Raw genomic sequence first — 24,529 nt, 5'->3', positions numbered from 1 at the left:
GCAGAGACAGGGCGGCACACAAGAGCCCCTCGCCAACCGTGGAGGCCTATCTGCCGTGGAGCATAGCAAGGAACACGCAGTGCCGTTCCTAGTGGATGTGGGCGACAGATGCGGCCGGAGAATCACGGAGATAGGAAGCAGGGGCCAGATCCAGACTGCTCTAAGCGACAAGGCTAGTGCTCGCTACCCAAGAGGACAGAGACAGTGCAAGACCATAAATACTGAACCAACAAAGGCTACGACTGAGGCAGCGGGGGTGGGTGGGTGCCCACTTGCGGAGGCGGCTGGCAATGCCTTGGTGCGGCTTGCGAGTGGGTCACCTCCCCCCCCTGGCCTCTGAAAAAGGAGCGGGTCCCAAGCGGGACTGGGCAGGGGCACCCCCAGGCATTGCTGCAGCCGTGGGTCCTCATTGAGTATTGCCACCTGCCTCCAGGTCGTACCGCTCACAAGGAATAGTTGAGTGGTGCCCTGTCCCGGGACCCCCCTACCAACAACCAATATGACACATGATAAGATACAGGGCACCAAACAGAGCACTATGGACCGGTATACAGGTGCAGGGGATCAGGCGATCGACCCGGTGGGTCAAATCCATGCCATTCCGGACAACGCTGCATTAATGGCTGCCATCACCAAATCAAGGGTTACGATGGAGGCTAAGAATGGTGCAATGGGTTTGGATGCTATGCTGATTCACCAAGATCTACGCTAGGCAGTTGATAGAATAACAGAGGCCGAGACAAGAATATCAAGCTTAGAGGACACGTTTTCTCCTTACAGAAAAAAAGTGTCATCTCTGGAGTCCATAACGAGAGACCTCGCAACCAGGGTGGAAAATGCAGAGGGAAGGGCCAGCAGAAACAATCTATGATTTGTGGGCTTCCCGAAGGGCTGCGAAGGAAATTATGCGGAACAATTCCTCACCACAAGCTAACAGACTGGCTCCCACGTAACTCGATGTCCCAATGCTTTGTTATAGAGCGCGCTCACCGGGTCTTACTTCAAACCCCGTTCCTCAACACACACCCTCACCCGCCCACGCCAACCCGGCGCCGATGCCAGGCCGCGACCTATAATTGCCAGGATCCCCAACTTCCACGACAGAGATATCATCCTGAGACAGGCCTGATTAAAAGACCTGCTCTTCTATGCCTCACAATACATATTAATCTCTCCGGATTATACTAAGCTAGTACAACAACATTGACAATCCAAGGCCCGCTTGCGAGATCTGAAAATCCCATATGCCCTACTGTTTCCAGCCCGCCTGCGGCTCTCCTATCAATTGCGTTTGCTCTTTCTTGAAACACTGGAGGAGGTGTTTGCCTGGACTGATGAAACTGTAAGCGCGAAGCCCCATACCACAACACGACTCTGATTCATCATCCGGAGATACAATGCGTAAACTTAAACTCAAAGGAAAACAAAACCACAAATCAAGGTCGCAACGCTGATCCAAGACCGGCAGTGAGGCCCACTCGAGGGAGGTCCAGATCCGACACGTATCACCAACTTCACAGTGCAATGACTAAGGGTCACGGACGATATTCAATGCAAGCCAATGGTGATGTACTACGTGGGCTACCCCCGAGGAACTATCTATATAGTCAAGAGACTAACTCAATCTTAGGGACAGTTGAATGGGGATCCATTGGCGAGGGTATGATTCTGGCCCAAGTTGGGGCAGGAACTACACCTTAGCCGCAGCAGATGCTTCAACTGGTTGAGGTACTGGGGAGGGAGGGTAAGAGGGGTTGATGGATTGTTTCTAATTGTTGATTGTGCTATGTCTCTCTATTATGCGTATAATACCCCCACAGACGAAGACATGCACAGGTCCATTTCTAGATTCCAAACCCACCAGACCCTATGTCAATTACCATGATGGGAGGCCCAAGGGTTGGGCTCTGAATAGTTAGCTGGCACGTGCAGAGCATCGTAGACAAGATAAAAAGAGGTGCCATACTCCGCCAGGCCAAACAATATAAAGCAGATGTTCTTCTCTTGCAAGAAACTCACCTTCTAGGTACCAAAACACCATGCCTCTCCGGCTTTGGCTTTGTACACATCTTTCACACAGGATTCACCAGAGGATCCCAGGGCGTGGCATTTCTAATACATCGCAGGGTTTCCTTTGCACACGTCAACTCCTGATCCGATCCACAAGGAAGGTATATCATTGTTTCAGGTACAATACATGAGGAACAAATTGTCCTAGGAAGCGTCTGCACGCCCCACCCCACTGGTTTGGTCCTTTGTAGAGTCCATTCCAGTCTCCCCCTTATCAAGATGGCACCCTACATCCGACCAGTGGGAGCTCCTCCATTGGGGCACGGGGGCGTCGCCCCACTGCCTTTTCGCAGTGCGAGAAGCAGAAACATAAAACGGTAAAACTACAATTTTATGTGTCAGCTTCTCGCACTGCGAGAAAGCAAAAGTGCCTGGTTGGGGGTGGGTGGGTGGTCCTGCTCAAGGGCAGGGGGTGGGGGGGTGGCTTGCCCACCGTTGTGGGCCCTATTTGGTCAGCCCCAGGGCCGACCAAAGCAGTCATGCACACTCTACATTTTCTCTATGTAGGCTGCATGCAGCCTACATAGAGAAAATGGCCTCCGTACAGGCGCCCGGCTGGGGCACTGTCCACTGCACCGCACCAATCACAACGCTGCCATGCAAATTGCATTCTGTCATATATGGCAGATCTGGTACACCCAGATCAGATAGGCTTCATGTCCCATCGTGCCACACGCCATAATATACGTCGCATCCACAATGCCATTGCAGCGACAGACCGCATTGACGGCCCAGTGGCATTATTATTAGCGAATATTGATAAAGCTTTCGATTCACTGAACTGGGCATATCTGTTCGCTCTTCTACAATGTCTAAATATAGACCCCCAATTTATTTCATATATACATCTGCTTTATAAAGGCCTCACAGCCTCAGTTCAGGTGGCAGGTTCAGTCTCCCATTACTTTCCCATTGGACATGGCACCCTTACGGGATGCCCTCTATCCCTGTATCTATTTGCGTTGGCCATGGAACCGATGGCTTCTTGGATTAGAATTGACATGCAGGTCAGAGGATTCGAGTGGTCTAGAGAAATGTCAGATCATATTACATTATTCGCAGACTATCTCCTCTTCTTCCTCACCGACTTAACAGGACAGGGCGAGGCTACTTCGAAAAATGCAAATATTCTGCAACACCGCGGGGCTATACATAAATACCTGTAAATCAATCCTTTGGTCACTGCGGAGCACTAGTGAAATGGGCACACGGTCCAAAGACTTGTAGATAACCACAGATAGTTTTAAATACCTGGCGGTGTACCTGTCAACGCCCCAGCAGGTATCATGGGAGAAGAATTTCACCCCTATATGGTCGCAAGTGCAAACTGAGATAAAGTCGTGGTTGCGCCTGCCCCTCTCTATCCTCGGGAGATCGTCCATCTTCCAGATGGTTTCCCTCCCTAGCTCTTATATCAGTTGCAAAATCACCCCTTCTGATATCGCCTACATAGTTCCGACAGATATATACAACTCTAGGCTAATTACTCTGGGCTGGCGGTGCCACTAGGGTCTTTCTAAGAACATGCTTTCAGTCCACATATTGTGGAGGGATAGTAACCCCAGACATCCAGTGGTATTATGCAGCTTTCAGGTCTTAGTACTGAATGACTGGTGTTATGGAGGCAGACAAGACCTGGCGTACACATATGAGCACTGGTTGATGGGAGACATGCTTCCCCATTCCTACTTCTATAAGACATGCGAGCTTCGACTACTCTCGTAGGCTACAAGGGTGGTGTTTGGGGTCTTGAATCAATCACTGTACCGAATGGGATGGTGGGGCCGACTGACGGGAGAGACATCCTTGTATCAAAATGGTATTTTACCCCAGTTGTCCACAATGTCCGGTTTTAGGGGCTGGAATGACATTGGTATCTCCGCACTGGGAGTAGTCATGCGTGGACGAACACTGAAATCCTTCTAAGACCTCCAAAGGGAATTCGACATACAGCACTCACAATTATATGAATACCTACAATTTTAAGACCAATTCAATTCCAATACTTGCATCAAGTGCATTTCACCAGACATAGGCTGTGGAGGGCGGGACGGTTAGCCTCCCCTACTTGCTTGCGCTGTGGTGACACAAACGGTACATTTATACACACAACCTGCCAATGTACCGCGCTTAATAGGTTCTGGAGAGGGGCCATTACATGTCTAGCTGAAGTATTCGGATGGGATATACCTATATCACCAAAACTAGTCTTACTACACATCTCAGATGGGATCGGAGGCAATCGATACAAACACCATATACAATTTTTGGGCTTCCCCCTGGCAAAAAAAAATATAGCCAGGGCTTTGAAAGCTCTGTCCCCTCCTACGATAGGTGCTTTGGAACCGGGATTAGATTTTTGTATGGGCCTGGAGCCTCCAATATTTAAAGCCAAAGGATGTCCACAGAAGCACCCCAAAATTTGGGAAACATGAGCGGATTACAGAGGGCTCTCTATGGAGCCCCTCACTCAAACGGCAACATAAATCAGAGTATCAGAATAACAAGATGATGGGCGATGACATTCCTATACAGAGTAGCAATAAATAAGAAATGGTGGCGGGTGAAGATCCATGTATGGAATGGCACAATTGACATGGCACAGACCTGAATCATGGTTCAAGTTAAAACAGCAGAGGTATACCAAAGTGTTTACCCTTGACCCCTTCCATGCTCATGACGAGCTGAGCTCGTCATGAGTTGCGCCGCTCGCATGCTCATGACGAGCTCAGCTCGTCATGTAACGCGTTTTTTTTTTTTAAAAGCCGCACAGCGCGAAAATCGCGGCCGCACGCATGCGGTTAAAAGGCAGATATCTCAAAAACTGCAAAACAGATTTACGCCAAGACAGAACAAAACATGTTTCTCAATAACCAGCTTGGTGTAAATCCATTGAGCACTGCCGGTTGAAGCCATTAGCAAAATTTCATTGGGGAGATCATGTTTTTTGACATAGCCCTTAACTTGTTTCCCCATGCATAAATCTACACAAATATTTGCATGGCAGATCTTAGCTGGCTATGCTAGTGATTTTCTAAATTTCCTGTGAAGCTGTACATGGGGTAAAAAGTTATAGGCAAATCAGCAAAATCCTTTGGAAAATGCTTCTGAAACATAACTGCACAGTGGTCACGATTAATTTGTAATATATAGCTATACATATTTATGCCATAGCAGTGAACATAAATGCAGCGCAAAAACTCTGTATTATTAAACATATTTTCACACATTTATTCAAAGGCCAAATTCCGGTTTATTTCCAGAGTACAGTGAAATTCACATGAGAAAAGTATTACTTTCTGCTGTCAAATTGCATGTTATAATTATTTTAAACATTGACACAACACTAGGTAATATATTCATGATGTCTCTTCAACATGGTTTTACCCCACTCCAGAAAAGTAACCCTTTGTATTATGGTTTTGTTAAAATATCTCTGATTAAAATAAATATAGATGCACACATGCCATGGCACAAACAACACATGCAGATCCATAGAGTATAATATGCGATTTATTATTACCATTATTGGGGGAGTGGGGGGGGGGGCATTGTGACCCCCTAGGCTTTGATTCTCATGAGTCATGCCTACTCCCCAAGCTCAACAATGGAAATAAATAGATTATACTCCGTGCAGCTGCATATATACCATATCATTATTTTAATCTGCGGTTCACTTGCTTCTTATATTTTTCTGAGGGTTGAGGCACAGTAGCCCCTGCTTGCCTGGTAGCCCCACAAATAGGTCTGCCAACTGACGGGAATCAGTGCGAGATCTTGCAAAAGCCAGTTCCAACTTTCATCAAAAAAAGATGAACGCCTTTTTAAGACTCATCACTTAAAATAGGAACTTTGTGGCCTACTTCGGGATCATAGTTGCCAGAGTGGCATCCAAGAAACACCCAAAGAAAGGAAAAGGGGCTGAGCAGTGTTTTAAATCTCTTGATGGCCTGAAGACACAAGTATGCAATACACTTGTTCTGGAGGCCCCTAACTACACCCTACCTTTAATTGTACAGCCGGATGCCTCAGATAAAGAAGGTGAATCAGTGGTGGCTCAACTTGATTAGAAGGGTAGCGAGTGCCCAGTGGCTTTTATCAGTTGTAGGTTACACCATAGAATGCAGAACTGGACGGCCATTGAGAGGGAATGCTTTCTCATAATGCGGGATTTGAGAAGGTTCTAGCCATATTTATTTGATACTAAGCTTGTGATACAGACAGATCACAAGCTGCTCAAGTGGTTGAAGGTAATTAAGAGTGAGAATGCTAAATTACTGAGATGGGCTACCTCCATAAAAGGCCTAGATTTTACAATGCAGCACCAAACGAGAATGATTAATGGAAATGCAGATGGACTTTCCTGCTGGTTTTATCAAGCCCATGACTGGATTTCAACGTTGGAGAAAGGGTATGTGAGGGACATCTGTTGGTACAGGGAATACCTCATGACCTGGGTGCCTGACTGCATTGATCTGGTGTCCTAACTTTTTTGGGCTCCTGTTGCATGCTAATTTAGCATGTTTGCAAATGCCTCTGCCTGTCCCTGAAATGAGTAGGTCCTGGACTTGAAGTTATTAGAAGGGGCACACCAAGCATGCCTTCATTCGGCAACAGTCGCCTACTGCCACGGTCACAGGTTTAGTATGTAGAGTGGTGGTACAGCGTACCTTGTTTTGAGAAGTAATAGTGTAACATTTTATTCTGAGTCACCAGAATGGAAGCCTGCTCATGCAGAGTTATGCTTCTATGTGCATACAAAACGGCGCTAGAATCAACATTGTGTGATTTCGTGAAAATCAGTTAACCAGTGCTGCGTGTCGGACATCAGAACTATATCTGCCTTACGTATGAAATTGCTTCACCAATACAACACTTGTTGTTCAAGTTTAAAGTCCTCTATGGCAGAGAAAGAGAGAACTCAGAAGTCTTCTGTGAAACCGGACCAAGTGCCTGCCAGACAACTGTTCTCCTATAGGAGAAGGGACATCATCTGAAGTCTAGATCTCTTGCTAGAGAAGCTGTGGACCTGGCAGGAGGAGAGAATGTACAAGGAACGAGCATGGTGCATGGTCTATGGTGGCTGTGGCGCCGATGGAGCTGACTGGTGGAGAGTGATCCTGGAAGACCCTGGCATTTGAGCGCAAACCCAGATTCTCACAACTGTTGCTTGCAGGAATTGAGACTCCATGACTGTGCAATTGCTAAGGCCCGGCTGGGTCTTTCATTACTAAAGCATGATCTGACTGTGTTGCGTTGAAAGTGCCGACAATGTGACCAGCCAGTGCACGGCTACAACTGCTAAAGGTGTGACCAGCATGTGAGGAACTAAGTCGACAGAATTTCTTACCAGCCCATATGGCGCTGTGACTGCCAAATGTCACAAGGCACTTTCGGGGTGCTTCATACGTGGTCCTTTCAGCCGCGACAGTGGCTCATCTCAGGACTGCTGTTTACTGCTCGAGCGAGCAGAGGAATCAGAGTGAGAATTCCTCTAAACACAGCCCACCGCCAAAGGCTGGAGGATCTTGAAGACTGCTTGCCTTATTGTCGTCAGTCATCGGAGTGCGTGGGTGTGGCCCAGAGTACTGGGTAAAACAAATGAGAACTGAGAGCACTGAACTCACCACATTATTTCCCCGAGCACTGCCTAGGGACAGTGGGTACAGCACCTGTTGAATAGTGCCCATAGACACACACCTAGTTTCAGTTGCTAGCAGTGTGTAGCATTGAGAATCACTGTGTAATAGAGTACTTTGTTTTTTTTGTAAGCAGTGAGTACTGGGACATTAACTTCATTGGGTTGTTAATTTACTGTAAAGCTTTGAGGACGAGCACCGCCACACTATCCACCTCCCTGCGAAGCCTGTGACTGCTCTCTGTCGCTATCCAGAGAGTCAAGCGTAGAAAGGGTTCTACCTGGCTCAGTTTGCGGAGTCTTTGTAGGATGGGCCCTGGTCAGTAGACTAGGCTCACCTTGTGTCTTCTCACAACAGGGTCTGACATTTCCCATCTCAAGGCGAACTGGACTGACAGTTAAGATTTGACTGTTTTAAAATGGAACAGGACAAAGACTAGCATTTAGCGAGAGTACCTGTCATGAGTGGCATAGTGGGCAAGAAAATAATGATCTTGAATGTAGCCCAAACAATTACCGCCTGCTGAGACTTTTGCAAGCATTCCACCCATTAATTACCTTTGTTTTTCAGGGTGATGTCATAAGTGCGGGACCAAGTCTAATCTGCAGATGTCTGATCCATGCCTGGAATAGAAAGAAGGCAAATACCATGGCACCAAAAGTGGAAGGGTGTTTTAAGAAAGTGGCTTTGTTTGTTTTCATGTTTGTATGTTACTTTTGGTGTTGTAGGCAACATGGTGGGAGTTTCATTTCATGTCTGCAGGGCGTGCTGGCTGGTTTTATTTGTAATGTTCATAAATATTTATTTCTCCGGCTGACGTTCTGTGAAATTCGTGAAAACATGAGGGACACTTCACTCAGGTAAGGAACAACGTCCAGTTTATTATAACACCTCAGCCACAGCCGAGCCCCACATTAATTCAGATGCGGGTCACCATCGGCGTCTCTTATCGAACCTCCAGATTCTGAAGGCTCCGATAAGAGGAGACAATCCGCACTCCCAAGGGTTGGACATGGGTCTGCGAAGTGACCGCAGACCAGCCAATAGTGAGTGCACAGGCAGAATGCCACACATCTCCCTCCTTTATACAATGGCATGGATAACAACCTAACAATGTGAGCTATAGGTAAAACCTTATTTAACATGTATTACAGGAGAGAACCCAAACAGGGTGGAAGCAAGCAGAGGTGGGACTGGAAAAATTACAAAGGAAAGATGCAGGTGACAGGGAAGAAAGGAAGAGCTGCCACAAGATAATACAGTGGAACCCAATACAATCGTGTGTCAACTCAATTTGAAGGCCAGAAGAGAAAACAAAGGACATCTCGAGGAAATGATCAAGGAAACAGTACATCAATGCTTCAAGTTAATTACAAAGTCTTTGAGATGAGCAGGGATGCAGGTCCTTTGCCCACTCACCCTAACAGGTAACTCAGATTTCTCCTTGTCAGTAACGTTTTCTTCTGTGCCATGTTCAGTTCCCCCACAGAAGGCCACCCTTCCCAGAATCCATATTCTTCCATCCTGCATTTTTACTGCATTACAGAAGAGTTTGATAATCTTCCTGGGTTCAGTACATTTTGATCCTGCTCGGTGACCAATGGGAGCCCTCACCTTGATCCACTCACCCAGCCTAAACTGGATTAGTTTGGTCTTGCGAGCCTGGTCCTAATGTTCCTTCCTAGCCTTTTACAAATCTACCTCCCTTCTTATCCAAGCCTACTTGGTGTCCACCTTTACCCATCCCTAGTATCACTTCATCCACCCTGGAGTTGGGTTTGCGACCGTTCAACAGTTTAAAAGGTGTCCTGTCAGTGGACTGATGCGGAGTGAGGCGATAAGCTTCCAACCTTTTCATAGTTTCCTCCCTCCAAGATAAACCACTACACTTGGCTAGTTGTATAACTTCATTAAGCGTTTTGTTGAATCATTCTACTACTCCATTTGTTTCTGGATGACAGAGGGCACAGAGTTTGGGTCTAATCTCATTGCGATCTCAAAACGCCTTCATTTCTCTGGAGCAAAATTGTGTCCCATTATCTATTAACACAGTGTTGGGTAGGCCCTCTCTCATGAACACTTCCACAAGGAATTTGATCACCGCCCTAGAACTGGTATCAAACACAATTTTTATTTGTGGCCAACCTGAGAAGAGATCAACACCAGTAAGTATGTGGCATCACCTTTACCTGACAAAGGGCCTAATATGTCCACCGCCACCTCCATCCACGGTCCCTGGGGAAGCGCACGACACACCATGGGTGAGGTGTTAGATTAGAGGACCTTGTCACTGTTTGAGCATGGTAAACAGTCTCTCACCACCACTTCCACTGCAATATCAGTAGCCAGTCATCAAAAATCCTGGTGCAGATGGTGCTGGACGCCTCAATGGCCTTCGACAGTATCGAATGGCCGTACTTATTTATGGTACTGCAGCGACTTTCTGCAGTTGGGTGCGCCTGTTGTATGAACAACCAGTAGCGAGGGTGAGGGTTAATGGAGCAATGTCTCGGGTATTTCCACTGCGTAGGGGCACCAGGCAGGGATGTCCTCTGTCCCCTCGAAGGGACAGGTCCTTCTGGGGCTTGGCACTTACTGATGAGTGGGAGGAGCGTATATCCTTATACGCCGATGATATCGTCCTCTACATGAACAGACCCTACCACTCAATGGCGCAGGTGCTTCATCTCTTCGAATTATTCGGTAGCTATTCCGGGTACACGATTAATTGGGCCAAATCCTTGATTTACCCACTTTCAGGCTCACCCCCGCGGGCCCCGAGGGGGTGTCCTGCCTCGATAGTTACTGAAGGTTTTAAATATCTTGGGGTGTATGTTACCAGGGACAGGGTGGAGTTAAAAATCTAGAACCTCAAGTGGCGTGCTGGTACCGTACCGGTAAATTGTGGCAGATTAGTGCTGACATACTTGCGTGGCGGAGATGCAGCTAGTGATACAAGGAGCCCCAGCGAAGTTGCAGGTACAGTGCTAATTCAAGTGTTACTGCGTGACAAAAATGTGAGGGGTGCATCTCCGACTTGTAGTGGCGAAGTTGACAGAAAAGGCTCGTGCTTAACTTCAGGGCGAGCTCCGGGCAATGGCGACCGTGTTAGTACATCTGGTGAAGGCTCATCACTTCCGTGTGAGCTTTAGAGTGAAAAAAGGGGACCTCCCAACTTCGTCACGTGAGTGAGTGCCCGCCTAGCTGTCTTTGGTAGAAATGTTTTTAAAGGGAAGGAGTGGGTTAATTGTAAGAGCGTACTAAGACACAATAATGATAACCCATATTATGAGGCCACAGGGACTGTTGGCATATGGTGGGGCCATCATTCATTGGAAACGAAGGGTTGTGCAAGGAGTTCCCAAAATTGTAAGTATAGTGCTCTGTGATGCAAACCGCATTGATCTGATGAGTTGATGCAGATTACCAAAAGTTTTTGAAGAGGCATTTTGAAGATCACGTGTCGGTTGAGCATAAAATACCAATCGTGTGAAATGTTAACAAGAAGGAAAGGAAAGAACGAAGGAAGAAAGGGAGCAGGGTGAACAACAGAAGGAAGGACATTGAGGAGAAACGTAGCCGCAGACTCTTTGGACGTTAGGAAAAGGCACGCTGAAGGGCGAGGGAGGCGAGGGATGGAGGAGAAATGCGAGAAATGTGTGAAGCAGGGGGAGGGGGTAGCGGATACCTTTGAAGTGAAGCTAAGCTTCACTTCAAAGGCTTGTTGGCACAGCGCACGCTGGGGGATGCCTGTGGGAGGGAGGCTGGTGTCTGTGCACGCGCTTTTTATGGCAATGCACATGCACATTGAGCGAGCTTTTCACGGGCACTGCATGGAATCGCCCGATCTCGGTAAGCTCTGTTTAAGCCCCTTTATATCTCGCTCCGCTCATTGCGCATGGGCATTGATAGGTCACGAGACCTAAAAAAAATCATTTATAAGACCAATAGCTCAAACTTTCCTAATGCGAGCCCTATTGCATTTCCAATGCTTGTTTTTAAACTTGGTAACACTCTCTGGGCATTGGTTGCACCTCATTAGTACCAGTTTAACACCTAGATATAGAAATAAGCAACAGAAAGGGGTCTGCAAAGGGCCTTCCACTGCGCAGCAACACTTGTTGCTGCATTTTTAGTAATTTCTGAACCATTTGACCTACAACTTTTTTTTGGGCTAAAATCTGCAGATTATGCAGCGGATAATGGATTATATGACAAATGCGACAAATCTATTATGCAGAATCACCATGGGCACACAATCGTATAATTCCAGTAGCCCAGCATAAAGGTGAGGAATGGTGTAGTTCTTAATTGAAATGTGTTGTTGGCATAAGTTATGCCACTTCATTAGTATCTCACAGCAGTTAAATAGGTTCCACTCATGACCCATTCCTTTTTTATGCATTTTTAGGTTCTCTCCAACAGAGTTCTAGTGAGAGTACTACCATGACAAAGTGATGGCTAAGTGTCCTGCTAAAATTAATAAATGCACACGTTTGTTGCTTCCCACAGAGCCATATTTTTTCTCCAGTGAGTAGTGTCATATCCTTCTACAAGCCTTAGCTACAAAAATAACCACCTCATAGATTTGTGGATGAAGTGTTGTCTGGTTGCGGACCTTGAATCCTGCAAAGATCTGGATTCTAATCCCAACATCGTTTGCTTCTAAAGTTTTACGCTTCAAACACTTATTAAAGATAATCAAAAAGGCAACTAAATATTAGTTTTGTCAACATTTCTACAGAGAGGATCTCCAAAGCCCTGAGAAAGTTTAAGTAAGCTCACTCAAAATATGGACATTTCCATGACTGTGGAGACCCACACAATTTGTTTTCAATTCCAGGGGAGAGGAGGGATGTTCTATTATCTCATCCCTTCTGATTTCAGTTTTTTAACATTAAGAAGAGCTCCAGAACTTCGACAGATAGGTGGGGAGGGTATAGCCAAGAATAAGAAAGGCATTCGCTTGGGACAAGTAGAAGGGCGCACAGCGTCACATCTCACAGTCTTGCGTCCAACAAGGCTGGCCTATGGGAATCCTTTCCTTACAAGTGGAGCACGTTATTCATCTGGCCAGGCGCCAGTGTTAGTAGGCATGAGGCTGGCTGGATGGTGAGGGTTTTAGGAACGTTAAGTGCCTAACGACACTTCGGGCCAGATGTAGGTAAATAATATTTACCGACCTCTTAAATACCGAGTCATACCGACTCGGTATTACCGAGGAGGAAAATGAGATGTAGGTAACAATGACGGTATAAAATACCGACTCGGAACCTGTCGGTACTCGGAAACGGTATTTACCGACTCGGAATATACCTACACGGTAAAATCCGAGACGGAAAAACCAAAACCGATCCACCGGTGCCATGGCCCATAGGAATGAATGGCAACTTCCGACCCGGAAAATACAGAGTCGGGAAAAACCGACCCGGTATTTACCGTGTCGGAACTATCCGCCGAAGAATTTGAAACTGACAAACATGTGTGCCTGTGAACCAATCAGGTACTTCAACCACACCCAAATTCCAAGCCACAGGGGAACTAACCAATCAGATCCAAGCACCACACCCCAGTACCTGGGACAGGCCACGCCCATGCAGGTGCAGAAACAAACAGTCAGGAGAGCAGGAGGACAGAGTGTGGAGCAGCCTTTCCTGACACAAACTACACAGCAAGATGGAGAGCCAGGAGGCACAGAGAGAAGCTGCTGAGCGCAAAAGGAAGCAGAAGTTCAGCCAGGAGGAACTGCAGGTGCTGATTTCGGAGGTTGTCAGACATTATGGGAAAATATTTGGAAAGCAAACTCTGCATGTTGCTGAATCAATCAAGCGCAGCACCTGGTTGGACATACAAGGCAAGGTAAATGCCATTGGTGTCACCCACCGTGACCTTGAAGACCTAAAAAAACGGTGGTATGACATCCGCATAATCACCAAAAAAAAGCTTGCTGCCCACCGCAAGGAAAGTGCTGCTACAGGAGGCGGAAGAAACAGAGCCCCCAGACTCACCGACATTGAGGAGATGGTCGCTACAACCCTTGAGAAGGAATGTATACACGGAATAGGAGACGCAGACAGCTCAGCAAGAGGAGCAAAGAAAGCAGGTAAGATGCAGGAACAATATCATTTACCCTTTTACCTATTCCCCTCACAGGATAAATCAGACTCCACAACAGGTTTAACTAATGTCCTGCAATGCATCCTGGGAAATGTAGTCATGTGTAGATACCTCAGAGCAGTCAGCGTGCATTGCAGCAAGGGGAGCAACAGACAAGTAGCATAGGCAAATGAGAGACAGGCAAATGTGCAATAGAAGTGTATTTAATCTCATGACACAGGTGAACAACATTACTGACACAATGTCCATGTCTGTCCACAGGAGAGTCAAAGCGCAGCACAGCTGAGGTCAGAGAGAAGAGGAGGGAAGGAGCCGGACCTAGCACTTCTCACGGAGGGCAGGACCAAGAGCAGGCTGCCCCGATACCTGAGGAGGCAACTGCTGAATATCCACGTTCCCCTCTCCTATTTGGTAGTCAGGACACAGGAGCGGCAGAACTATCACCCACCCCCACATCACCATCCCCAGTGCTGGGAAGAGTCAGGAGCCATGATGTGCCCCCTCGCAGAATACTGCAAACATCATCGGAGGAGGAGGAGGTGGAGGGTGACACACAGGACAGAGGCAACACCGAGCAGCAGCCCAGTCCCAGAGTCACGCGGGCCAGTGTCCGAGGGCGACGGCCACGGGAGGTAGAGGATGTGCGGCAAGTCCAAGGTGTCTTCTGCGGACTGGAGGCCACCATGGTGAAGGTGCAGCGCCTGCAGGCAAAAGCAATGATGGGGGTTCAGAGGCACGCACGCACAACTAACAATAAACTGGAAGCAGTAGGCAAGGGCATAGGGGACATGGCAGAAGGCATACAATCCATGGCGTCAGGAATTTCAGATATCACACAGTGCATGACTGTCCTGTGTGACAAATTGGACAGGGACCATTTGGAGAGACGCAAGGCCCGTGTGGATGTGCGCCAGCAAACCAAGGCCCTGAACAGGTTTGCAACTGCTACCACTCTGCTGTGCAGACGGTCAGTCACGATGCAGGATGCCATAGTGCAGTGCTGCACCAATTTAAGTGAAGGTATGGCCAGGATGACCACTGCCATGGAGCTAGTGCTCGCGCATCAGACTGGCACTGGAGGCGACACTTGTGCTGCCGAAAGCGAGGGGTCCACCAGCAGGAGTGGTGCAAGCACTCCTGTGCATGACTTACGGAGGAGTGGCAGGCGTGGGGGAAGTTTGACAGGCCAGCGTGAGGACATAGGCTCACAGCCACAGCAGCCCCGCCCTGTGGCCCGTGGCCACAAACAATGACTTTGCACTCCACCCAAGGCTGTAGTCACGGTGGTGTGAACCGTGACAACACACTCATGGAGTGTTAGTATTAGTGAGCCCAATGTGAGCTAACAATGCTGTGGCGTAGTGATTATTAAACTACTTACACAAAGTTACATTCATGCCTGTGTCTCTTTACTCACTCAGAAATATTGTTGTGTAACCTCTGCCCGTCTCAGTCTCCCATCTGTAGCTGCTGCTGCCACTGTGGCTTGGGGCTCTGCCACCTCTGGGTCGTCATCAATGTCCTCATGAAATGTGAGCTCCACCTCAGTGCCTTGCTTGGTGGCGAGATTATGCAACATTGCACAGGTCGCTATTATTTTGCAGCAGATGATTGGGGTGTACTGCCGTGCACCTCCACTCTTGTGGAGGCAGCGAAACCTGCTCTTTAGGAGTCCAAATGTGCGCTCAACTACGTTTCGTGTGGATCTGTGAGCCACGTTGTATCGCCTTTCACTCCTGGTGGATGGGTTGAGGTAGGGAGTGAGCACGAAGGACCGCAGGGCATATGCACTGTCGCCTAGGGGGAGAAAGATAGACATTAATTGCAAGTACTTGAGACGTAGATCTGATGTGAGTGTCAGGGTGTGTCAATGTGATTTACCTAGCAGGTATCCATTTCCAAATTCTCCGGCAAGTAGGCGTGTGTATATTCCACTGTTCTGGAATATGTATGAATCATGGGTACTTCCGGGGAACTTGGCTACGATGTCAGTGATGAGGTTACCTGCATTACATATGACCTGGACGTTGATGGAGTGCGTCGATTTGCGATTCCTGTATATGTGCTCTGTGGCTGCAGGTGGACAGAGTGGGACGTGGGTGCCATCGATGCAGCCGATCACGTGAGGGAAGTGTGCCAGTTGATAAAAGTCAGTCTTGGTTTTGGCTAAATCTGCCGGTGTAACAGGGAATTTAATATAATGCCCCATCCTCTGCATCATGGCGTCAAGAAACCTCCTGAAGAAGCGGGACAGGCAGCCCTGGGACACGCCACCCACTACAGCTATCACACTCTGGTAGCTCCCTGAGGCCAGCAGGTGTAAGCTACATAGCACCTGGACATGAGGTGGGATGGCATGGGCCCTGGGTGTTGGGTGGTCCAGGAGAGGGTGTAGGTCCCTGATCAATTGCTTGATGGTGTCTGGGTGTAGCCTGTACCTCTGCAGTATTTCAGGCTCTGTCAGTTGGAACAGTGTTATCCTCTGCCTGTACACTTGTTCCTCCCTTAGCCATTCTCTCTGTCCTGCTGCCTGTAGTCTCTGCCGTCTTGCTATGATGTAGAAAGCCGCCATCATGGGTCCTGAGGTGCATTTTGGGACTTTTTTTATAGCCCTCCCTTGGTTACCACCTGCTTTCAATGCATGGTAAATACCGACTTAAAAATACCGTTTTTCGGCAGAATCGGTATTTTTGGGCTTACCTACATCTCCAAGGCTCATTTTACCGTTTCTGATTTACCGAGTCGGAAAATACGAACTCGGTATTTATGTATACGGTAGATTCCGACACGGTAATTTTACCGGGTCATTCTTACCGAGTCGGTATGTTTCCGACTCGGATTTTAAGAACATCGGTATTTTCCGGCCTCCTACATCTCATTTCCTCGGTAACGGCCGATTTTACCGGTTTTCGGCCGTTACCACCCGGTAAAAGCCTACCTACATCTGGCCCTTCATCTTTAATCTAAGTTAAAACTATTAAGACTTCAAAAATATTCTAATTGGCCAGTTCTGGATCCCCAAATAGGCAAAGTAGGCACTGGCCTTAGGGCCCCACTCGTTCTACGGGCCCCGTGACAACGGATCAAAATACAACTTAAAGAACATAAACCAGAGACCTAAGATTCACATAACAGTTTGTCTCTTAAAAGCTTATCTTCTGACAGCTGTCAGTTTGTAAAACAAATCCGGCGCACTGGGTATTAGGAGATAATTTGCGAGGGGGCGGACCGAAATTTCAACTGCCTAAGGGCCTCCAGAGAGTTTAATACGGCACTGTACTTGGCCAACAAACCACACAAAACTCAGCTCGTTACTTAAACCATGGTTCGTACAGTTTCTTGAGTCCAAGAGTTAAGGGTAGAGGTGGTCCAAGGCCAGAATTCCCGACTTTGCAACCACGGAACCAAGCTCGAGCCCTGGCGTTGGCTCAACAGCCTTGTGATTTTCGGCAAATCACTTAATATCATCGTGCTTAAAAAGATTTTTTTTAATGAATGTGACCTTGTGTAATGTAATTTTGGTGCTTATGTTAAATGCCTGCTTTCCTTTGTACCAAGTTTGCCCTATATGAAAACTGAAAAAGGGTGAACATTATACGGAAAATTAACAATGGAATTTTACTGGCCTGAATATCACTTTGAAGCGCCCTGAACAGAAGTAAACAAACGCTTTTTTTGGTCCTACAAATTAGATTCTGTGTGCTTGTTTTTGCGTCCTCGAGCTGACAGCTATGTTCTTAAGACACCAATTAAACACCGGAAGCGACCCTGGCTTCCCCAGAGACTGTCTTATTTATTGTTTTAAAGTTTCAACTAAGCGTTCTCCACACCTGGAATCCGAGCCGTTTACAGGGTTCAGGCAGATAATTAGGAGAATGCACGAGGCCGGCGAAAACACACCATCCAGAGCGGAAGCAAGACGGGCGTATCACAGAACTGGCACAGCGGGCATCGGCAGCTGTCGGGGGAGGGCAGAGAGCTTTAACACCACTGTAAGAAATGCCCAGAATACTAAACCGGGTCCCAGCGTGAACATACAGGCCTCCTTGTTGAACAAAGGAGGCGGTTTGCAGGTCGAGCGGGTTAGCACGTAGCCGTCACATCCCTGGGAGAGGGATGACAACTGGGAAAAGAGGAAAGCAGTGTTATTAAAATCCTTGTAATGTCCATGACCTGTCTTCCAGAAATCTTTGGGGAAGAGGCCAACAAATTAGGGGAAATACTAGCTTAATAAACACATTCTAACAAGGGTGAAATACAGCTTACCTGACGTCGCTCTGGAGCCTGCAGTGGAGCCCGTCGGCCTGGAGCACGCCTCGGAAGAGACGCCAGAGGGCGGGAGCGTGACGCCGTGAGCGTGCACGTTGGCGTTCACAGACCCGAGTCAGCTCGTGCCCAGGTCTGTAGCGGCTCGTGCACAGCTCTGACTCCCTTGAGGCCTAGCAAGGCGGCTATAAGTCTCGTTGGCGGCAGCGCTTCGCGCTGCAACGCCAGCGAGACCTAAAAAGGTGAGTGAGCCTGTAGGCCTCACTCAAATGAAACAGGGTAAAAAGGTCTTGTTCAATAGTACTGATCACAGCCACCACCACCACAGCGCTCGTGCTGCTTAACTCCTGGTGAAGGCGGTAGCCTTCCACCGCTATGAAGGTAGTGCTTTTTAGCGCCCCTCCTGGTGTAACAAGACCGATATCCATGAGATAGGCCGCTATGTCATGCTGCCCATGAGTAATCTGTGTTCGCCTGTGAACACGAATCAGCATTAGGGATCCAGACAACAGCAAAGCTGGGCACTCAGGGCAGGAGTACACATCTATTACCATGCAGATTACTTTTCCATCAAACATTTACAGAGCAAGACCGCCAATGACTACATGGACTGAGCCATTACACCATGCAGAACGATGTCATGTGTGGAACTAGAGTGTAAATGACCATGCACCACCACATGCATACACCATGCAGAACAATGGTAGAAGAGGTGGGACCAAAAGGCCCGCTATGTGTCTATTTGAAAATATACTAATATATACATATATTATTAAATTTTTTTATTACAAAATACTCGCAAGATGCTAAGCATGACAGGCCTTCCGAAGAGATTCTAGCAAGAATTATCATAGTGCAAATGTTCTACCCATAGGGTTTGTCAAAAAGAGTAACTAACACCAAAATCATTTCCAATAAAGGTAAACTGTAAGATTTCAAGGAACAAAGTACCTGGCAGCAGGCTTTAATATAGTGCAAAAACATTCCTTCCTTGAAGGCATATACTGGTTACATAGAAAATAAATAAGATTTACTGCTTTTGTCTTACCTTGTCTTAATAAACAGATTAGACCTCTGAAATACCTATTCCTAAGGAACCAATCAGACTCTTAGCTGTTAGCATTTGCTCATCACCATAACCAACTCAGGCCTCCTGTATCGAGTAGAAGCTTCCCCACAAGGCAACTACAAAGCATACAGTCATAAAATTACAAAAGTACAGTTCACAAATCAAAATATTATCTCACCTGAGACGGTCTAAAAAGGATTTTCATAAAGCAAATCTTCTATACCATTAGTTTGTCAGAGAAAGTAACCAACACCAAAACCCTGGCCTACTATGGTAATCTCTGAGAATTCAAGCTATAAAAACCTATACTTAGACTTGCATTAATACATGGTAATAGCAACTCACCTTTATATGCCTATTAACTTTGACAAATGCTTTCACAATAAATAAGTCGGATCTACTGCCTTTATCTGGATTCAAATCTAACAATCAGGCCTATAACCTTTACCATTAGCTTGACACTAAAACCAACTCAGACGTACTGTGTACTCAGCAGGTATTCCATAATAAAATACAAATATGTACAAAATTACATTTGTCAAAACAATAAAAGGTTCATCCTAAGAGAGCCTGATAAGGATTAACATATTCTATCTCTAGAATGGTGGAGAAGTGTGGCTCACTGGTTAGAGGCGGCAGACGCAGAAGCAGAGGTCGGCCCGGGACCAGGGTTCAATTCCCGACGCGGCAGGGTACGGAACCACTTTCAGCGGGCTCGATAAATCTCGCCTCGGTGCCTCTCTAACTAGGGGTCCCACGCTGCAACTCTGGGCAATAGCTTGCTTAATCTCCACAACGGCCCCCTCGCTGCTGGGGATGCCTGGCTTCACCTTGGGGATGCCCAACAGGGACCATCTCACAGGGAAAGCCAGGACGGGTTCCCCAGCGGCACACAGTGCCAAGAAACCATGCGGTGAACGTGCGCTCTACAAATTCAGACTACCATAACGTAACAGAATGGTTTGATATAGAAACTGAAGACATAGTAGTAAGGAGACTATATTTATCGAGGTTTCTAGTTTTTCTTCTCTTTTCTCTAGGTTGGCTTTTAATCTAACAACCTCTTAATATGAAAGTGTAGCTTTTCTGAATAGAGATGATGAACAACCTCATTTAACTGAAAACGAGGACATTAGTGGAGAATCAAATTGATGATGGAGTATTCTGAGATATTTAACTTAAAGTTTTTGGAGGTGGTATCATTACTCAAGTACAATGAGATACGGTCCATGGGATAAAATTCCCTTTTTAGGTCTCGCCTGAGCCAGCGCATGCGTTGCTCTGCGACACATTTAGTGTGTGGGCTTTAAAAAGCAGACCACAGCTTTTTGGCTGGCATAGAGCGTGTTACGCACACAATGACGAGCAGAGGCGCCATCTGGCTTTCCTCTCTCGTCATGGTGCGTGCATATCGTACACCACTCGCCAGCCTGCTTTCACTTTTGCCGTTGCGCGCGCGTGCACCACTCACGTTTTAACAGTACAGTATCCTCTTACTCCCTGCCTTTCAATTGCCCACTCCCACAAATAACACTGATGCTTGGTGCACCTGCCAAAGAAATCGCTCCCTAACAGCCTGAAGACCTGCAAGACCGTTTGTCTTCAGGACCAAGTAACATGCCATGCCCCGCCCCTACTGTACTGCTTTGACTTTAAACGAGTTGCACCCCATGATTAAGTTGAGTGCACTAAAGTCCCAACAGCTGAACTCGCACAGGACTGCTTACGTCCTTCGACTGGTGTTTTCAGTCCGTCTTTGGCACGGTGGCCTCAGTCCCTTCAGGGTGTGATCTTCGCTCAGTAACCGCAGCTCTCCCTACAATTAAGACGCCTAACCTATAGTCGTTGCAGTGGTTCGAATCAATGAGCGTTATGCACTCTGCTCATTCTACGGGTACCTCTTCACCACCTGACACTGGCGTACAGGGAAGCCGGGACGTTCTTCATCAGAGAGTGACCTGCAATCCCAACATGCCTCGGGCAACCCTGCCTCCTAACAGTAAGCTATCCAACAATAAAATAAAAAATAAAAAATTAGGCCTCTACTCCTAGTCCTTTACTCCACACCTTGAGTCAATGTGGCTTAGATACTCCCTCAACTTTTGCTGTCGCGCGTGAGCGCCCCCGGGCCGCCCCCTTCTTCCCAACTCTCCTCATCCGCCCTCTTTCTGCCTCCTGAATGCCCTCTCTCCTCCTCTTCCCGCTCACACTCTTTTCATTTTCCGCCGGTCTCTCCACCCCTTCTTCGCCCCCTAGCGTCCTCTTCGCCACAAGGTTTGCTCTGAAATCAACCTCATTATCTTTCCACTTAAGAGGAGAGTACAGTCTGCGGATAGCGCGATGCCACCACAGTTGGGGGTTAAGCGGGAAGCAGCAGGGTAGCAGGGCCAGGCCAGGCCCACCACAATCAAGCTGCCGCCCATTTATTGCCCAGAATCAGACAATTTGGTGACGCAAGGAAGCTGGGATTGATCCCCAGTGTCCTGCTTGTGGAATTCAGCCCCTAGTTAGGTATATTTTTCACAATGAGTTTTAATGTTTCATCTTTAATTCTCTGAGGAGGTACATCGGAACACTACTACATAAATGCGCATTTCATGTTAAATGAAGCGCAGAGAAGAACAACTTCCAAAAAAATGGCGATTGAGGTACACGGTTATTGTTATGCTGTGGCTGAAGCAAGAGGCTTGTCATTGTGACTGCACACTGCCGTTGATGAGTATTGTAATGCAGTCAAAAGTGTGAACTTTTCAATCTCCTGCTGTGGTGAGTCTTCTGAGTGCCAGCCTTCTGTGAGTGATGCTTGTGATTGTGTGTGTGACTTAGTGTTGAAGGGCTCCTGATACGTCATTAGGAGTATCTTGTTGTTCAAGCTCTTAGGATAATTTTAATGTTGTGAATGTCTTGTTTTTGTAACTTGTATTACCTGTTCCAAAAGAGAGAGTAGTGAACTAATGCAGTAACTGCAGTGTCGTAGCTGGGGTGGCGGTCCAAGTTTTGGGAGCGGCCGCCTCCCCCGCTCTTACCTGCCATCTCGGGCGGCAATAGGAACCCCCCTAACCCCCCACACCGCCACTCTTCAGAACGGCAAACACACGGACCACCACTGGCAGCCAGAGGGCTGGCTACGCCAATGAGTAACTGTTGACCTCGTTTTGTAACATGTACTGCGCGTGTTTACTGTGGGTCCACTCAGCATCTCGCTCTTGTGGAGTCGAAATAATGCCTAGTGATATTAGTAGTGCCTGGATGCTTTAGTCTCCCAACACTGACTTCTGTTCTCAGTTCTCATCTCTCGAGAAGCACATACTTTGAGAAGATAGCAACCTTAGGTTTCTGTTCCCTAGCTGTCCAGGCTGGCACAGTTTGTGACTCACTCGGATTAGCAAGGGATGCTCATCAAACCGGGCCAAGACTACTGCCACACCACCTGTTTTTTAGGTCTGGCTTAGACACATCCGTTGTTGCTTTCCATTATAATGTGATTTTGAATATTAATACATCCTATCACTTCTATACACAAAAATGACATTGGGTCACCTTTCCTTAGTGATTGGCTCAGTTGTGAATGTCAGCCTTATCTTGCATAAGACCACAGCATAGACAATTAGACTGTAGATTTTGTTGCATTATGGCATTTTACCTCTGCTTGGGGGGGGGGGTCTAGGATGGGATACAAGAGTTCCTTGAGCTTGGCAGTGTTCATCTTTTGTTGTGGCAAAGTTACAAAAGAAGTTTAGAGGACCGATAGTTAAAGGATATAGAAGTGGTAAACCTAATGCGGTTAGTAACACTAAAAGTATTTCTATCGTCCCATTAGAAAAAGTAAGTATACAGTGAACTGGAAAATTCTCCATGAGTGCATCCTCTGAGGTGTCAGAATTTGCATTAATAGATAGCCAACTGAGAACATTGTCAGTGTTAACACCCATTGACTGGTAGTACCGTTGTCCTTTATGTGGATCAGAGCTGTAACTGCTGTTAGTGTTCTTTTTTCAAGCACCATAATGCATCTGGTATAGTGCTCTGTTAGTACTATAAGTATTCTTTGTATGTAACGGATACACCAAGGACATGCTCTGGCAGCAACGTGCACCTTTGAGAAAGCACTCTCAGGAAGACCATTTTTAAACAGTCTTCTATCGACTGCAGACACATTGTCAATACCAAAATAAATGTCACTATCTAGATTTATTTAAAAGTTTCAACGAGATTTTTGATAGTATGCACACATTTCATAAGCATTATTACATCACACATCATCTACATTTCTGAAAACTGGGCCATGCAATTTGCAGTGTTCAGTCTTCCAAATCAAATAGCGGCATTGTGGAAATTAAAACGATAAAACATTCTTCTTTCAAGCACTACAGTCTTAAAGTATGTAAAAGGCATATGGATTACTGTATATCGGCGCATTCCATATGGGTTTTAACTCAAAACTGCACTCTGAAATCTAAAAAATAATAACGGAAACAGAAGGGGAGGTTGCTGGGGCTGGAAAAAAACAGTACAATTCTCAAGACTACCCTCCTCCCATCTGTGCTGCTGCCACAGAAAAACAAAGATTCTAAACGTTCGACTTAAATCTAAGGCACCAACATTGCAGGGCCATGGGTGACTAATCAAAAGCATAGCTTGATCTGTAGGTGGGGGCAGCTCAATGCCATCGCAGTCCCCACTCAGCATGTTTTAAACAGGTCTCAACAGGTACCAGGAAAACCTCTACTCGTCACCACATTATTTGAATATAGAACATACTGCTCTTGCGGATACGCGCACCTTTGATCATTAAATACCATTACTACCATCTACCATATGTTCATTTTGCAGACAAGTAAAGTCCAAGTAAACCCCTAGGCAGCATACTGGTAAATTGCATACTGCTCGCAAGACTCTACTGCAGGTGCATTGACCTAGTGTGCTAGAAGGTCGCCCCATAACCACAACCACGTCACTGACCCACTGACCACAGCGGATGCTGCCCCTCCTCATAGATTTCTACGCTCCTCCCACTTCCACACACTCCTCCCTAATCGGTAACGCCGAGTTCCCTCCGGTTTAGTTTTATTACCTCGCAGAGTTCGACAGCACCGCTTTCTCTTCCGCCTCCTGCCACATTCGTGTCACGTGACCCTGGCCATCGTATCACGTGACCAGGAAAAGAATTGCGACTTCAAAGTGGAAGCAGCAGTACTTCATTGACACAAAACGAAGGGAGAAACTGACGAAGGACTACCTAACCATAGAGTGAGAGCAGTTACAGAGACTGAAAACTCTCAGCAGTCGACTTGTGATGTGAAGTGGTATACATTTGACGCAATTGTTGTGAGACGCCTGTTAAAATTATTTACAAGGATCGGATGTA

General features: G+C 46.9%; 1 protein-coding gene across 2 annotated transcripts in view; it reads right to left on the bottom strand.

The window, feature by feature from the left end:
• The window catches only part of WWP2 (WW domain containing E3 ubiquitin protein ligase 2), a 523,918-nt gene extending 499,610 nt beyond the window's left edge, over positions 1 to 24,308 (bottom strand). For both annotated transcript variants that reach the window (XM_078669521.1, XM_078669522.1), the window contains exon 1: positions 24,236 to 24,308. In XM_078669521.1, coding sequence (XP_078525647.1) covers positions 24,236 to 24,282 — 47 coding nt within the window. In that variant the 5' untranslated portion in view covers positions 24,283 to 24,308. The remainder of the gene's footprint in view (positions 1 to 24,235) is intronic.
• Positions 24,309 to 24,529: the final 221 nt, after the last annotated feature.

This window comes from Lissotriton helveticus, chromosome 12 (genome assembly GCF_964261635.1).
Source record: "Lissotriton helveticus chromosome 12, aLisHel1.1, whole genome shotgun sequence".
NCBI lineage: Eukaryota > Metazoa > Chordata > Amphibia > Caudata > Salamandridae > Lissotriton > Lissotriton helveticus.
This window is presented reverse-complemented; position numbering and strand designations above follow the sequence as displayed.